General features: G+C 30.9%; 1 protein-coding gene across 1 annotated transcript in view; it reads right to left on the bottom strand.

The window, feature by feature from the left end:
- Window positions 1-1,965: 1,965 nt before the first annotated feature.
- The window catches only part of LOC132930613 (uncharacterized), a 50,356-nt gene continuing 32,726 nt past the window's right edge, over window positions 1,966-19,595 (bottom strand). Inside the window, exons 3-4 of the mRNA XM_060996567.1 lie at window positions 7,088-7,397; window positions 1,966-2,455 (exon numbers count right to left, since the gene is read on the bottom strand). Coding sequence (XP_060852550.1) covers window positions 2,335-2,455; window positions 7,088-7,397 — 431 coding nt within the window. The 3' untranslated portion in view covers window positions 1,966-2,334. The remainder of the gene's footprint in view (window positions 2,456-7,087; window positions 7,398-19,595) is intronic.

The raw sequence follows: 19,595 nt of genomic DNA, 5'->3' as shown, positions 1-19,595 counted from the left end.
GACGAATTTTGTTTTTTTTTTTTTTTTAATGAACCAATAGTGTAACGTTTTTTCTTACGAATAAACAAACTAAAACATCATTGGTTAAGATGATTTGAGAAACTCTGAATAAATAATAACTTTGTATAATTTATAGAAATTGACAGAAGAGGATCAGAAAAAATGTTTGTATTACTGTCATAACTATTGGTTTTCGTCCATATGAAAAAACTTTTTATGACAAAATGTGTAGATTTGTGTGGATTGAAGAGTGTTTTTGACGATTTTGATGTTTGTTTATAAATTATATTTTAAAAAATTTATTCAGAATAATAATTAATATCTTCTTTAAAATAAAAAAAAAACTAATCAATTATAAATTATTAAAAGAGTTTTAATTTCCTGAAAGTAAATTTAATTCTTAAAAATGTATTCAGCCGTTGTTTTTCTATAAAATAATTAATGGTAAGAATTAAATTATTAATTTTATAATACAACATTTCTGTTTGTTCCAAAAGTAATGAGTTTATAACATATAGGTACATTACACAAACCATTAGAACATTAAAAACATTTAATACCTACTTTATTGAAGTTTCTAATAGTTGATAATTAATTTATTTTACGTAAAATAACCTTTTGATAAATAAAATAAATTTACTATACTTATGAGTTGTGAATTATTATACGTAGTTTATTGTGCATGGTTCATAAAAATAATGAAATAGTTTCGCAAACCCGTGGATATAATATTATTGCGATCTCTATACGCTGGTCAATATTACGACACAATTAATTATTATAGACCTCCGTTGTAATAATCGAATATCATCTATTCCACCACAACGTAGCTAGTGGCATGAGATATTACTGGGGTTCTAGTTAAATTTGACTCAACTAAAATAGTGAGTGTTATGAAACTTTAGAGATTATACTATATAATATTTTGTGGCGGGGGATATACTTATCGTGAATTTTTAGTATATTTATAAATGTTAATCACCAAAACGTGTACGGTGACATAATATTAGTAAAATATTTGTAATGATAGCATTTTACTACAGATTTCCAAAATATAGAGTTAAAAAATGAGATGTTTAATAAAAAAAAGTTTTAAAAAAATCAAATTATTAAGTACGTACCACTGGAAAAAAAATTGTTTCTAATAATTATGTAATTGTTTACAAAATACGTGGTAAGTCTATAATATTATGTGTTACACTCTGCCAAAAAACTACAAAACTGATAGAATTACAATGTGTTCCCAGATATCAACTTGCAGCACGGACACGAGTATATATTATGCAGCCCCGCCTTCGTGACAACTAACCACTCGGCATTATAGTATTTTACATATTATTATTTTGTTTGTGCTTTTAAAATATATACTATATCGACAGTACCTTTATAATATCGTACAGTGCTGATTCGCGTATTATTATATGTTGTGGCGCAAAGGAGCGCACGCTCTTAACTACTACTTAAGTGTGATTTCGCGGTTAAATCGTGGAAATATAATATTCAGCAAGGGGAATACTGAGAGAGGCTGCAGTCTGGGAGCAGTGGGTAGTCTTGCAGGAGCGGGTAGAGAGTGCCGCGAGAGAAAGCGGCGTAAAACTAAATGCAAAATGAACAATTGGCACATAACTACATCTGCACCACCTTTGACGTCGGCGGCGCGGCGGCAGATTTGTCTCGAGATGTGCACACACACTCGTAATAATGTATTTTATAAATAAAGTATTACCTACGTCTTGAATTGACGATTAACGCGAGACGACCCGCATTTATATACCGCGGCACCGGCGGTGGCGGCTGTTCCGCACGAAAACTTTATAAATTCGCAGAAAACTTTGCCGGAGTCTTTGGCGCGGGACCGCGAAACGACTGTGATGTACAGAAATATATTATGATAATGTGGGAGGTTCCTACGTGTACACACAGTTGGTACCTGTACATTATTTATAAATGAAATAAAACGCTACGTCGTTTCGAATGAACTTTTTATTGGATTAAAATATGATAGTAGTAATAATAATAGTAATAATAATAATAATACACGAAAAAAAAAATGTTTATATTATAACCATCTAACCGTTATACTACGATAATATAATAATATTATGCATCAAGATGTACTAAACGTTGCGTGTTATTAGAAAATGCGATTTAATATTGTAATGGTTTTGCAGTATAGTAAACCGATGCGAAGTTTGTATTTTTGTTTTGTTAACATTTTAAATAAAAATAAAAATCATATATTATGTATATATATAAATATATTAATATTCGTTTATGAATATTCGCATTAGATCGTATATAGTCCACCAGACTAGAAAGATCGTCCGTCGTCGACTAGTGCGGCTTGACCACTTTGCTGGTTGGCGGCGGAATTTTCGTAAATCCTGCAGAGTCGAAGACTGGTAACAGGTCGCGTATACGATGACCACTGGTCGTCACCAAATCCATCAGACGGCTGAAAAACAGTACGATTTGCGTTAGATACTTAAATAGTACAACGATAACAAATAAATGTTATCATACAATTAAATCGTTTCCCTGCGGTTGAGTTTCGTGCAATCGTCAAATTGTATGGGGTCAGGTATGTATAGATTTAACAACGTCGATGTACCTATATGTTTGTGTTAGATACTCGGACAATGTAATAATAAAATAATTACGCATTCTTGTAGGTACGCAATATAAATGGTGGCATATGGGACCTCCCGGATGAGTTGTGATTATCGTTTGTTGAAAAAAAAAACGGACTATTCGGGAATTTTAAAATGACAAAAATACGCGTGAATATATTACGTGGTCAGGCGTGGTGTGACTGCAGAAAAAATTCAAAATTATTTGTTGTACGCATTTAATATACAGTGCTATTGCATAAAGTATAATACATCTAAGTGCCGCACAAACCGTAAATGGTTTACATTTAATAGTTAACATATTTTTTTTATTATTCATTTTATACAGCTAAATTCTATTGAAATGTTAAAAAAAACTACCGAAGGGAATTTTTAATTTAATTAAGGTGATTTGTTCGTTGCGTTTTAAGTATCATGTACTCATGTGCCCATGTATTATTATTATCTTATCTGTTAAGTATTAACTGATCAAATTGACTTATTGTCATATTATTTTCAGATTATTAATTATTTTTTTGTTAAATAATAAAATATATAAATAATAAACATAATATAAAGTAACCTTTTGCAAACAATGGTTTGTATGTGTTTTAATACCGATGCAAGAATATGTGAAGACTAAAAGTTTACTACCCAAAAACGCATTAATTGAGAAAAATAAACGATCTATATTTGAATCTAAATGTTTAAACTATGCGAACAATGCGAACCACGATAATAAATGTACGTACGCGCTAAATTTGTGAACGGCAAACTATTATATTTTTAAGAAAACGCCCGTACGGTTCACATGATAATGTTGTGTGACATCTCAAAAAGTAATTTCAACAAAACACGTACCTATAATGTGTATTCTGTATAATTATACATAAAAATACAACTACTGCCTTCTGTTGTTATTATATTATAATGATAAGTATACCGCATACATACATATTATGTGTACAAGACTCAATGCGACGTGATGTTGGTAATTTTTTTGTGCAATACATTACAATTAGAAAAGTCGGCGGCATCACGACTATCATAAAATTATACTAATAATAAGTTGGAATATTCACGCGCACATAATATTAATATCATTTAATATGTAACATAATACCCATGAATTTTTTACTAACCATTATGTCCGTCATCGTTTTTGTGTATTTTGACTACTATGCGCACAGCGTATACCACTTATTGCGTTACATAGAGTGATTTATCAAGCATATTCAACTACATTTTTTTATACCTTAATAGATTTAAATTTTGATTTTTGGAATTTTCAATTTTATTATACTTAAAGCCCATATTTTAAAATTATTGAAATGTCTTGTACTATTTAAGAAACATCTTGTAACGATACAAACTTCTGTTTTTCAAATTAGTACCCTTAGTTTTATAGTTTTATTATTTTATGGACATTTTATTTTTTTTGGAAAATGTTGATGTATCTATCTAATTAGTTATATCAGTTTTTAAATAATTGCTTTATTGAAAAAGAATGAGCAGTTTTTCAGGTTTTTAAATATTTATATTAAAAAAATTAGCTTTAGAAAAATATAAAACAAATTTAATGTTGAATCTACTGGACTTTCTGGGTCTAGGATTTATTATAATTGGAACATTTTTACAAATATTAAATGTTGATACTTTAATATTAATTAATATAATTCTCAAATATCTATATCCCCCACATCTTTCAAATACATTACCATGTACCTATGATAAATAATTTATCCTTAGTATATAAAGTGAAATAACTTAGGTATAAAATACTACTCGTACAATTTTTTTGATAAGTCGACATAATATTCAGAAAATTACATATTAAATGCATAAAAAGGGGGTTACAATTTGGAAAATGAAAATGTATATTTGTGTATCTCCTAAAAGAATTATCTTTAAGCAGTACAAACAACTTTGAGAATTTTAAAGTTTGGTATATGTTTAAAAATTTTAAAAATCAGTTTTTAAATAATTGCTTTATTGAAAAAGTAAAAGGGAACATGCTTGGCGAATAACCCTGTATATATTGTGCTTATAGGATGATGTCTTCTCTCCTCGCAAATTTTGCAGTTAAAGTAGCATGCGTATAAATCAGATTACCAATGTCGTGACGAGACTAATATGTGTGTGTATGTATGTATATATGTATGTATGTATGTATGTATGTATGTATGTATGTATGTATGTATGTATGTATGTATGTATGTATGTATGTATGTATATATGTATGTGTGTATGTATGTATGTATGTATGTATTTATGTATGTGTATTTATGTGTCGCTATTCAAACAAACACGCACGGCTGTAATATAATAATAATACGTACGGTGAAACGCTGTGTAATATGGTACGGTTGTTTAAATATTATTTTCGTTTGAAAACTGACAGTAAAACGGCAAAGACAAAAACTAGTAAACTACACTGAATGTTATACTTGTACAACCCCGTAAATTCCTGTTGGATAACTATTATAATACTCGATAAAAAGTAAATTTAATTTACAATATTCAATTGAATATTTTTCCTAGAATTTATGCAATTATATAAAGTTTGTCGTTACTATTATTTTATATAGTAAAACAATATATATTAACAACAATTATTTTGAACTTTAAAAGGTTCATTAATCCTGAATCCTGAGACTCTATTGATTTAAAGTTTAATGTTTATCATTAAATTGTATGTTATGTATTTTTTTTTTCATTTTAATTATGATATAGCACAAATTATAACATTTTGGAATATATCTGTGAATGAACAAATACCCATGAAAACTATGCACTTGATTTTTTTATTTTAACTCGGTAAACCTAGTTTTGGAAAGATTAATTTTTTTATTTGCCGATTGTTAAATTACACATTTAAATGCAATTGATATTAAATCAGGAGTAGAAAATTACTAAAACTTTTAAAGTTTCGTTGGACATTTTTTAATAAAACGGATTGGACCTTGTTATGATAACTAATTTGAGAAAACTTTTGAAATGCAAAAAATAGCGATATCAAATGCTCACAGATTAATAAAATGTCAAAATGTATTAGATATTTTTATTTATATTTTCAGAAAAACAATTGTAAACTGAAAGTGGTGATACTACAATATGCTTACATATATTTTTATGCGTACGATTTTTAGTCTCTTTTAAAAAAGCTTGGAGACCTTGGGATCCAAATATCCAATATGGACGCACAATAATAATAAATTGAAAATATTGTGATCATCGTTAACGTGTGGGTCTCAATAGACCAAGCGATAGCTGACGGTTGTGTATGACCCATATTACGTACACGACGCATGCTGCCCGGGGCCGTAGAATAAAATCCAATAAACCGCTTGTGCCTCCAGTCGGTTCGAAAACGATATTATATTGTTATTCGCATTATGTACTAAACATTGAAAACTGTTACGTACATCCCAATTATTATTTGACTTTGTTTTTATTTTTATTTTATTTAAAAATATGTTGGGTATTGTAGAGATACGGTTATATTTCAGCAATGGCATTCGGTGACAATTTATTTACTGTGTGAATGTATATTTTTTTTATATATCAGACATATCGTAAAACATGTAACGTATAAAAAAAATAAAAATATATATACATTTACGGGTGAGATAAAGTTTTTGAATTGACAAAATATTCACTTTAATAACAAGTTTCTAGTAACGCCTTAAAATTATGGATTTTGATAAAAACAGAGTGTTAAAAGAGTAATTGGACCATTTATTAATAACGAGATAGCTGTAGTTTTCATTAAAATTATCTCTGAGTTAGTACAATTTATTATCACAGCTGTTTAAGAATAATTTTCAAAATATCTATAACTTATTTTTATAAATTCCCAATTATGACTCGCAGTTAGATATATTTCTAATGTACACGACGTACAAACATAATCATAGATAGTTTCAACTGTTTCATCTGTTTCAAGGGTTTCGTAAATCATAATAAAATCACTATACCGTTGTTCCATTGAAATATTATAATAACAAATTATAATATTTCATAATAACGTATTGGCATGTAATATCTACGTGCCGAAATAAAAAGTGATCCATTTAAGTGTCCTCACTCATTATTTTTATCAAATTTATTTTTTTAAAACAGCAACATACACTTTTAATTCCATACTCCAAAGAAGAATATCTGTTTTTGAAGTGTTTTTCGATAAATACAAATCGAATCCCAAATTAGTAGTGAAAAATCAGTTTCAATATTTTATTAAGAAAATTCAGACGAAGAGACGGAGTGGCACTGCATGTGTGGGTACTCCGCGACACTTTGGTCTATTAATATTATTGTTAACATATTGTCCATTGTACTATATAAATCAATAAATTCTGAACATTTTAAACTATTTATACGATAGCAATGTTATTAGCACCTATGTGGTTTTATCGTTGTGGTCTTGTGGGGACATCGCTGTGATATATATAAATATATATATATATATATATATATACCTGTTTGGCGGCAACGATTTCTTTTTCGGTACAACGGGCGAGGCGGCCTCCACGGGGAAGAAAGTGGCCCCGTAAAAGTCCAAGCCGTTGTGCAGCAGTACGTTGCACTCCTCGACGGACGCCAGTGTGACGCGCACCACGGGCGGCGAGGGGTGGTGTTGTTGCGTGTTCGCAGACGCGGACCCGCCCGCCGCCGCCAGCGACGACGCCGGTCCGGCCTGCAGGAGCTGTTGCTGTTGCTGTTCAACAGCTGTCTGCGACGTAGCCGAGTTCTTTCCGTCGGCCACGGTCAAGGGCGCATGGCGGTACCCTAAAATAATAATAATAATAAAAACGTATGCGGTTAGAAGAGGTGACGGTCCGTGTGTGTGTGTGTCTAATGACGGGTGTGTGGGGGTGGGGAATTAGGTCAAAGGGGGTTAGGAAATATACATGATGATGTTACGACAGAGATGAAAAGACGAGGGAAATGTAACATGTAAGAATTACGAATGATGCATTTTAATTTTCCAAAAACGACATTTTATGTACCATAACGCAAACTACTCTATCGATATATAATATGATCTTTATTACTCGGGTCACTAGTAGGTAGTTGCAGTTCGTTCATATTTTGTTGTTACTTTATTTAAGAGACTAGGATTTATTAAGTTAAGTTTAATCATTATGTATTATGATTTCTAACATCGAATTATTTTAACTTGATTATGAGAAACAATATTTTAAAGACTACAATATCTGCAGATGTGGGAATCAGATTCACCTTTTGCCACATGTGGTTATACCTAGTTTTTTTAAAACTAAATATGAACTTTTCCGTTGTTCAACATATGTCCCATACACTCATGACAGAAAAATCCTTAAAATATAACTCAGATCGGCATAATGTGTGATTATGAAATTAAAAGTATTTTATAATTATTGAAAAAAAAAAAACTATTACTTTTAAATTAATCGATTTTATTTTTGTTTTACGCGACACATATGGTAATGTATGATAGGTACTCAGTGATGGATAGTAAATTTCATAACCATGTTTCATTCAAGTTGTGAATATTGATTAAGACCTAAAACATTTTACAAGACGCTATCATTATTGTCAAGTATGTGTTTTAAATAATTGTTAAAAGTTTTTGGTCGAGGTTCGTTTCGTTTTAATGTTAGAGCAAGTATTTTACGAAAACTAGTATTATTTTTTATTCATGTGAAATGTATTTTTTTATTATAAAAAACTCCATTATAACGTATCTTAAGTGGGTTACCGTGTATTTTTTCATCGACAAAAAAAAATGAATTCTTAAAGTATATACAAAAATACAAGTACCTATCATTTTTCGATAGGAAAAAAAAATTAAAAAAAGTTCAAGTTTTATCAAATCGATTAAAAATTTTAATTTAACGATTACTCTATAAAATGTAGGCTATTTTTTTTTTTTTTTTTAATAAGAACAACTTATAATATAAGATATAACCAAATACCAAAATAATATTATCTAATAGAACTATATTAAATATTATAATTTGAACGTCGCAATTGTAAAATGTTATTTCAAATTTCCAAAAAAATAGTAATAGTGATATAATTAAATTTTGTCAGATAATCATCAAAGACGTATTTTCAAATTTAGTAAATAAAACAATAATAATAATAATAATATATTCAATGATAGATTGAATATACGACAACTATTACTATTAACACAGTTTTAAGTATACACGTCAAGCCGTGTAATTAGACATGAAAATAATAACCCATGTATTTTTAATTAAAAAACTGTTTTCTCGACGGTACAAAATTAACAACAAAAGATATAATAATTGATATTTTCGTTCAAAATTATTTCCAACAAACAGCTATTATGATAATAACGCAGCAACAATATTTTTTGCACGACGGTTAAATATTGCTATACTATAGAGTTGTACATAAAACAGAACGATACGACGAAAATTCGCGAGAGAAAAGTTTCAATAACTACTTTAATTTATAAAAATGCTATAAGTTTATACATTTTTTTTTATATAATACTATTTATGAAATACTTGAAAAAGGTTAATTTGCGAGAAGCGAATTTTAAAGAGATACATTTTAAAGTTAATTTTTAAAATACAATAATTTTTGTAACATTTTTTTTTTTTAAATTCTGTTCTAATATTATTATTATTTCAACTGAATGAAAAAGAAAAAAGTAAGGTTGCCTATATCATAGTCTTAAACACAATAAAGAATAGAAAAAAGATTCAGTTCAACTCTTATCGGTATAGTGATGTACTCGTTTTATAGGTTAAGTACGTCGTGAAATAAGAAGAAATAATTTAAAATAAAAATTGATTTATATAAAAATAAAAACGTTTTCCCGTATAGGTACTCCCGGGCCGTATAGGGTTTCCAGGAAAATGTTATGTCTAAGGCTGAATTGAATTCGTGTGCATTTCAACAATAATAATATCACATATTATATATATATATATTATCGATGTCGAAATGTAAACCGAATAGGAATAGCTAACATATATTTTATATATATATATTAACAGTATATTATATTATGTGTTGTGTAGTGTACCGATGACGTGTGAGGGCATCGGCCGACAGTGTTTTCGGCGCCTGGCGACAGTCGCGAAAACCGTATGCCGTCGTCTAGTCGGTCGTGTAATTAGAACGACGCGGCGAGAGCTCTCTGCGACGACGACGACGGCGGCGACGGCAGCGGCGAAAGGTTATATGTATACGCGCGCGTGGTGAGCCAGCCAGCGGGAGACGCGACGCGTCGCAAGTGGAAAACCGTCGCCGGGCGGTGGCGGTGGGTCGCGCGGGCGGTCAGAGCTGCACGGGGACGCTGGCGGAACGGAAAACTCTATCATTGCCACCCGCCGTCCGTTTCGGGCCGTCGCCGCCGCCTCTGCGACGCCCACAGGATTTTTAGAATTCAATTATCTAGGCGCTAAATACATGTATAAATATACTTCCACGTACACACACACACACACACACACACGCCCACACACACCCACACGTACCCGTGAGTGTTCGCGCTGCGTTTCTATGTCTTATAATAATTATTATTATCACGACCTCCCGCTTCGTGATCGCCGGCGAGCTACGCGCGCGACGAGCAGTCCGTCCCTACCGCGCGCGCACCTTCCGCACTGGACCAACCGCCGCCGCCGTACGTATAATATGATATAGTGATGCTGCGTCGGTCGTGTCCGCGGAGACGGCGGCGGATATCCGTGAAACAACGTATTTGCCCGGAACGCCGCGACGGTGCTAGCAAAAAAATTGTCGAATTTTTCGTTTGGCTCGCACGCGGTGTGCTATCGTAGACGACATAATATTGTGATATCATATTATAGGTTCGTTCGTCCGTCACACGGATAGGACACGCGTTGCAGGTATTTTGCGTGTCCGAAGAAAACCGTATAGCGAAGAGCACGTCATGACTTACTACTCTATAATAATAATATGAAAGAAACACGCGGCGGTGGCACGTGGTTATGATTGAAATAACCGCAGCAGTCGGCATTGATTAACGACACTCGACGAGCCACATTCAAATACCCCGGTGTTGAATAAATGCAAAAGTCCACGTTTAAAGTCATTAAAATCAATTTGACTATATTATATTATTGATTCATCGTCGTTTTTCACAATCACTCGGACAACCGTATTATTTTTCACGAAAGTACATATCAAGATATGAGTTTACAGGTTTTCGAGTGATTTATTTTATTTCACAGTGGTCGTGATCATTGTGCGCTACCATTACCACAATATTTGATATTTATTTTATTCGATTCGGTTAACATTTTACGGTTAAAATCATAGAACATCGACAAAAAGTCCACGCGGACAATGCCATAATTTCAATTTCCGATGACCATGTTGACTCTTTTATTCGTGCGCACACAATGGTTTGGAAAATAATATAGTAAAATAATAAATTCTAATACAACATCGTAGAAATGCGTCTTTATAATTTACTTTAATTATTGTGAAATGCTTGTTGCTGAACTTTTGACGTTAGAGTAACTTGTTAACTAGACAATTATCCAAACTGCCTACACGTGTGAGTATTTTAGGTATAATAATATTGTACACTACGTTACTCCGACTTGAAGTGTTTAAAAAATAAAATTCATCGAACGTGTGACATGTTCACGTGCATATTGTAAACGAATCAGCTGTAATTATTGATAATACATTATTATAGACAATTATTGGTGTAATCGTCTGTACAACAATTACGTGTTTTAAGACTGCAAGGTGGAGGTATGCTACGAGCGAAACGGATAATACCATCGTTGTTGTTCGACCAGTTAATGTTTATTTTATTTATTATTATTCTACCGACGCAGAAATCGATGTCTTATACGATAGTTTATTATAGTGACACTCTCGATAATAAACTGTATGCTATATGTATATTATATAATATGATGCGAATATGATAAAACGTCGTAGTGGAACAGAACGTGTATAAATCATTTTAATAAGATGTTCAGCTCATTTTTTTCTACCTAATTGAAACACTACTTCATCAGAAACTTGATACAACGACTACACCGCAAATCGAGCCCACCAATATTACACTTTATACTAGTAAATAATAACATAATATAATATAGGTTAAATAAAGTATAATGTTATTATATAATTTTGCATACCTATAATAATTATACGACATAAAAAAAATAATGAAACATTTTTAACGTGAACTCTATTATTATTTATGAAATTAAACTATTTTAAATAATATATTGTGAAATAAAAATTCCAAAAAGACAAAATAATATAAAAAAAATTGTATCTAAACAAATCAAACGAGTAAAGCCAAATACTTCAAATAAAATCACCCTTTTTTGGTGTAAAATATCATTTGAGATAATATATCCTCCCCAATAGACAATATTAACAGCATTAACCATCTTGGTTTTATCATTTTAATGCAGTGATCGGCAATCGGTGGCCTGCGTCGCTATTAAATATAGCTCGCTTTAAATTTTAGAACGAAGACATTTATTTTTATACATTTAATTATTTTAAAGTTTTAGACAGTATTTTTTTTAATTTAAGAATATAACATTTTTATTTTTGTCCTTGGAGTCTTTAGAGTCTAAAAAGGTTGCCGAGTGCAGACTACTGTTTTAATGTATTTGGTAAAATTGTGTATGGAAAGAAATATGTTATTATACAGGTAAGTGTTAAAGGTGTTCTAGTGAAATATTATATTTGGTGTACAATTCATGATCAATGTCATAATTTATTATTAATTTAATATAAAAATAAGAAGTGGATTATGATTAATGAGATACAAATTGAACAACGTTATGTGGGCGTATATGAATTCCACTGGTACGTTTTTTTTAGTTATAAGTTAGTTGAAAAAAAGATAAAAATACAATTAATAAAATATTTATGTATAATATATTATATCATTTTTTAAGTTTCTAAGTTATTACATGATCCGTTTGTTATATTTAATCTATAAGTATCTTCAGCATATTTTATACGCCATGTAATTAATGTAATTGAAAGTATAAAATAAAAAATAAGAGAACGAGATAGAATTCTTAGAAAATGTATTGAAAATGATTAAAATGTATTACATTGAATGGAAACTTTTCAACGTAATAAAAGGATAGACTAGGATTTTTTAACCCGGTTTATTTTATAATAATTTGATAAGGTCAGAACCTTTAAATAACTATACTTTAATAGTCATCTGTATAAAAAAAAATTACTTTTATATTATATAATTTTGAGTAAATTTTTATAATATTAAAATATTTACAGCTCATCTTGTAAAATATATTTTTTATTTTAATATAACCAACAGCCACTGTATATACAGATCATCTATTTATAAATCATGATAAATAAATAAAAATAAATTTTTAATAAATGTTATGGTTTATAAATATTTGAATTACAACCAAAATATTAATGTTGGTATTTTTTATAAAGTCAAAATAATAATAATAAAATAACTGTGTAGCGTATAAAAGTTAACGTAATAATATAATATATTGCTTTATACATAGTACAAAACATTACCGTTTTTTTTTTTTATGTAAAATACAACTATAATATTTTAATAGCTTGAAAAATATTTATGTATCCACTTGGGATGTAACAATAATTTTTCCAGGTATTTTTGAAATTCTTTATTGAGTACAAGTTAATATTTACTAGTTTGCAAAACTATATTCTAACACTTGAACATTTACAGTTGAAAGTTTATTTTAAATAAATTGTAAATAGCTATTTGTTCTGTTGTAACTAAGGGAGTCATATTTTATGTCACAACGGTTGAATTATAATATCATATTAAAAAGCTTATAATAATTAAAATTGTTTTTTTTTCATTATTTTTACAGCATTCGACCGATACAAATGGTAATGAAAAACATTCATCTATCCACATTCATTTAAAGTAAATATAAAAGTTTGGAATTTATTTTTATCAGACGGGGTGAAATGTGGACAAAATCGCAAGTATATAAATGACGAGGCATTATAATTAAAAAAAAAAAAAAAAAAAGTATACGATATTTTTTATTGCTTTACAGCACATATAATATATAAAATAAAAATAAAATAAAAATAATATATTTATTGTATATGTTTTATGACTATAGGCGATTGTATCTCTGAAGATAAAAATATAGCACACGTACGACATACGCATAATATGATTTTGTGTTTGCGAACGCGCGTTTACCTACATTGAGTATTTGAGTGGATGGGGATGGGGAATACGTTGTCTTATTACTTCACGTATCTGCAAAAGTTTCTGCTTGAATCGATAAAATAGGTAGGTACCAACTACCAATGAAAAAATCGTGTGTCAATTCTATAATAATATATTTTTATTTTATGATGACATGACGAAATTTACGTTCAATTAGTAGATAGAAGAACGGTCATAAAGACTTATCGAGTACACCTATTGTAGTGAGAAACAAATAATGTTTTTTTCATGATTTACAGTTATTATCGAAAAACTGTAGGTATAGCCATGTGATATTAATATAATATTATCAAATATGATTAGTAAAACCTCCATTAGCCGAAACACGAAAACTCTCGAATGTGAATGCATACAGTCTTGAAAAATGTTACACTTTTCTCTTGCTACAATCAGTACGTCCACTATAAAAGAAATCAACTAGAATAATGGAAAATATAAAATTGTACGTATTTTTTGATTTAACTATAGTTTGCAATGTTTGCATACACACTTGGCATAGAACACACAATTAAATTAAAAAAAAAAAAAACTAAACCTGTGATTAAATATTTAACCTTTTATAATATTATATTATGTACCAGTATGGCAGTATGCAATGGGACTTGCGTATTTCTTTACTCTCGTATCTTGTCTACGCAAAGAATTTAATTAAAACTGTCTGTAATATTACCGGTTCTTTTGTTGATGCAAAGAAATCGTATAAGATTACCTCAACCCATGGTTTTCGTGATCCTGAGTTCCCGACACAAAAGTGTGTAAAGTAGTGGTGTGATAGTACAGTTTAGATGTTGAAAGTGTGTACATTGCATTTAAATAAGTTTAAATAAAAACTTAGTGTAATAAAGTTCAACTGTTTACATTGAAACATTACAGGTATAAAGGTGTTTTACTGGAAGGAAGTCCGAGCAAGAAGGATAAATAGGATGATCAAACAGGTCTTGGATCAATTAACTTCTATAAATTATCTGCTAATTGTTTTGCATTTAATCAGTATATTTATGAGTCGATAAAATAAAATTAATGTTTCTATCAAATTTCGTCTGAAAATAAAAAGCAACAAGAGCTAATTTTTGAGCAAGAATATGTTTATCGTCACTATGGTCCGTTTTTTTTTCAAACAAGTAGTTTCAGTGTACAGGTGATATTATTTACTTTAGGATTAAAAGAACGATTACACAAAACATATTTAACATTTAATGAATCAATGGTCAGCTAATGGTCTCTTGGACATGATTTTGTTCGTTCAATCGAAATAACCATTGCGACTTGGTATTGTTATTATTTATTTTTAATGTAATACGTGTGGAGGTGTATAATATAATACAAAATGTCCAAAACAATAAAGTGACGGGCTGCTTAGCTGCTGCTGATGGTGGTGGTGGGTCGTGTTCGCACGGGACGTGTGTGTGGGGGGGAGGGGAATTGTAAATTTCGGTGTAAGAACTATAGCGGCGGCAACGGTCGGCTCGGTCCGTCGACAGCCCCCCGGCGGGGAGGAGGGTAGGGGTGCAGGTGGGCCGCAGGGCTGACTCGCAGGGTCGTGTCGGTCGTGTGAAGGGGTCGAGTGGCGGACCAGAACTCTCCACCCCAAGCGCGTCGTCGAAAATACGAGCGCGGAAAAGGTCACGAACGTTACGGGAATTCTTTATTAGACCGGCGGCCGGTCGTTAGTCTCGCGCTCTCCACCTCCGTCTGCCCAGCGGACGGGTTTAAACAAATGATTCGTTGACGGCAACGGCGGCGGCGGCGGCGGCGGAAAAATACACGCGCAAACACTCTTCCGCGCGCCTCGTGGCTGTTGCGCGCGCTGTCGCCGCCGCCACTGCCCACGTACACCGTATTCACTCTTGTGTGTGTACGAGTGTGTGCGTATTTACGTGTAAAGTATTAGAGAGGGAGCGTAGTGGTATATACAGCGGTATAATGTGGTATACACACTCGTATATATACATGTATAGAGTAGTGCGGTAGTCGGTCGAAGGTATTAATAACCGACTCTACTCGTACAACCCTACTTCCCCGCCGCGCCACACCGTAGAACTCACGCGCGCGGACAACTGACGTGATAAACGATGTAGCCGACACAACGCGCGTGTATGCCACCAGTGGATAATGTATACCTATACACACACACACACACACACATACACATATATAGGTGTGTGTATGTGTGTGTGTGTGTGTGCGTACATAAAATAAATCAACCCCCTTGCGGCAGAGTCCTCGCCGAAAACTCCCGAACGGTTTCTTACACATACCGGTCCGACCACGTCCAATAAACGCGTATAATACGCACATATAGACGCGTTTTAGGTACGTATAGGTAATAATAATAATATGTACTGACATTGCTATGTACGAAATATACGTTCGTGGAAATGTGTATATGATATGCGTACGAACTGAGCCACAAGGCCCGAGAAAATAACCAATCCATTTACCACACACACACACACACACACACACACACACACACATACGCATACGCATACTTAAAGTACCCATGTGTGTATACAGAGTGATTCATCACAATTTTCTAAGTATGCTCATCTGTCTTTTTCTTCGTCAACAGTGCAGTTATTCAAAATCTGATATTTAAATCCGTAAATTTACTTTAGGTTCGTATTTTTAAAATTATTAAGATTTTTTTCTATTACTTAAGGAATATCAAACTTATATTTTTCAAATTGACCTCACCTCTTTTTTAATTGTAAAATATGTGGCAAATCATTTTTCTGAAAGTCTCGACGTATTAAATTTAAAATATAAACAAGTATTTAATTTTGTTTACTAAACATAACACGGGCACGATAAAGAGTTTGAAAGATATGAAGAATATTGTGACTTGATCAACATTTATAATTAAAAAAAAAAATATTTTAGACTATACAGCATTTTATTTATTATTAATTACTAGACCCAATATCAAATTTATTTATATATTTTTTAAAAGCATTTTTAAAGATTATTATCCTTAGAGTATAATTAATATTTAAATAAATATGAAAACTACTCGTTTACATTATAAATTAGATATACAAAAATATGCACTAAATAATTTACAGTAAAAAAGCGAATTTCATTTTAAAATAGAAATTCATATCGCCTTAGGACAATGTTAAAGTAATATAAAATATCTTAAGAATTTAAAAATATGGTATTTATTAAGTAAGAATATTTAAAAATTCTAAAAATCAGAATTTAAATAAATAAAAAAAATGGAGGTATGAATGTTTTGGCGAATCACTCTGTATATCAAAACCACCGTCGTATATTTTTTTATCGTTTGTAATGTATGTGTGTGTGTGTGTGTGTGTGTGTGTGTGTGTGTGTGTGTGTGTGCAATAATATACATAATGCAAAAGATTTTCGGTAGGAGCATATTATTATAATGTTAGTCAGCATAATAATATATACTGCAGTACGAAGCGATACCGACTCCGGTTGTCGGACGCGAAGGACAGAATAAATAAAAAATAAATAAATAAAATGTTGGTTTAATCAGTACAAATGGACTCCACTGGGGCGCTGGCACTATTAATATTTATTTGTAATTCATGTTAAGTGTTTTTTTTTTTGTAGCCTAAAAACTATGATAATAATAATAGCAATAATAATAATAATATTAATAAAAATAATAATAATAATGCCGATGATAATAAAATTATATTATAATATGGACAGGAACGCACGCGCCCATATATTGCCACGTCACCGCATTAACCCCAACATCGTAGTTGTAAAAAAATAGTTTATATAACCATCCCTTCCTCTCAAACCCCATCTTACAATGCATAAAACAATAATTTTGTATCGCCAACAAGCGTGATTTGGTAGGAATCACTCTTTTTAGAAGTTGCCTATTGTATATAGTTTCTGTTTGCTCATCATAATCGAAAAATTTCAAACGCAAGCATAGACCGAATTAATTCATAAGGCGTGACGTGTGCTACAACTTTAATGCTACTACTCTACAGTCTGCACTCATTATATACTCACTGTATGGCTAGAAATTATATTATTATTTATATTAATTTTTAGCGTGCAATTTTTTTCTTATGTATCTATTTAGTTAAATTTATTTGAACGTTATGAAATTTCTTACTGTAATATATCTAATTAAGAATATACGAAAATACAATATTCTGTGTTTTAATAGCCTTATTGATAAACTATAACACATGTTTACTAAAAGTAAAGAAGCATTCGTAATCAAATATTATTCAGAAAGTATAATCATATAATAAGATGTTATACAAACGTTTAAAATATTTTTTCCGACCCTAAATAAAACTATATGTAAATTATAGTTTCAAAATTCAAAATACTGTATTTGTAATAACTATAAAATAATCATAAATCATTTTTTCAAACAAATGAATTTAAAAGACGTTTGTTTTAATATTTAAATACTATGAAAACTTATTGGTGTTCCGTCGACTGTCGAGTATCGGGGAAAGGGATACTTTAGTTAGAATAAATGTGCACAAGAAGTGTAATTACTCCCCCCGCGAGGCCACACACCCGTACCCAATGTACACAACACATTGACACACCTCACCGTCATCGTCAGTGACAACAATACAGATCGACGTCATGTGCGCTCCATAAATTGACGACAATTATTTTGATTGATGTTGTTTTTATAATATTGTTAATATTTTAACGAAAGCTGATTTTGATGATAATTTCAGAAGTTTCCAAAATGTGTACCAGGAAAATAATACTATAATAATGATGATATTATTATAATCCATTAGATTTCGTCAAGGTATAATTATTTCTAAAAATATATTTTGTGATACAATAACCGTACATATAGCAGATTACATAATTTTCTATAGCCCCCACCACCCACCGTTCATTAACTCACACAGTCACCCGACATGCTTTAACGATAAACGATTATAATACTTATACACGGAAACATAGCTCGTGTTGTTAATCACGCATTGCAATAACCATAATATTATGTGTGGTATGGAATTATTTGATTTATTATAATTATAAGTGTCTTACCAAACGTATCAATTAAAACGTTTTAACTTGTAGATTTTAAAACTGAAGCACATATTATATTACGTAGGTACGTCTAAAAAATTTGTATTATATATGTATTCTTTATTTATTTAAGAACATCATGTAAGACGTTATAATTTATTACATTTTAGACAACAAATTAAAGCGTAACTATTATTTAGTGAGTCTCCAGTACTTAGAGTCTAGGTGGGATTATAAAATAAATACAGATATATTTTAACGGATTAATTTTAAATAAGTGAAAACAATTATTGAAATAATCAAGGAGTAACCACTATTCGTGGTAATTCTAAAACTATAATCTGACTCTGTAGTGATTTTACAATAACAAAGTTAATATACCCTACATTCGGTTCATACCATTTTAATACAGGTGAAATCAAGGTTCTTAATAAGTACGGTAAACACTGGGTTCTATCAACATTGATATTGGATAATACCCGAATCTTAGAATCTTATCGTAGGTAGGTACTAAAATATAATATATTATATAAAGTACTATCTAAAAACTCATGGTAATTTCCAAATGATAAACATTGTGTTTTCGTTACAATAGAAAATATCATAAAAATATTGTTTAAGGCTTTAGTGTATAGTCCAAGATTGGTTGTTTATATAGCTTAGCATTTGCGTCTATAAAATCTGAATTTTAACGATATTTGTACTTTTGACACAAAGTATACTACGTTATTATCACTCAGCATCATACCAAT

Source organism: Rhopalosiphum padi, chromosome 4 (genome assembly GCF_020882245.1).
Source record: "Rhopalosiphum padi isolate XX-2018 chromosome 4, ASM2088224v1, whole genome shotgun sequence".
Classification (NCBI taxonomy): Eukaryota; Metazoa; Arthropoda; class Insecta; order Hemiptera; family Aphididae; genus Rhopalosiphum; species Rhopalosiphum padi.
Note: the sequence above shows the minus strand (reverse complement) of the source record. Positions and strands in the feature narration are given on the sequence as shown.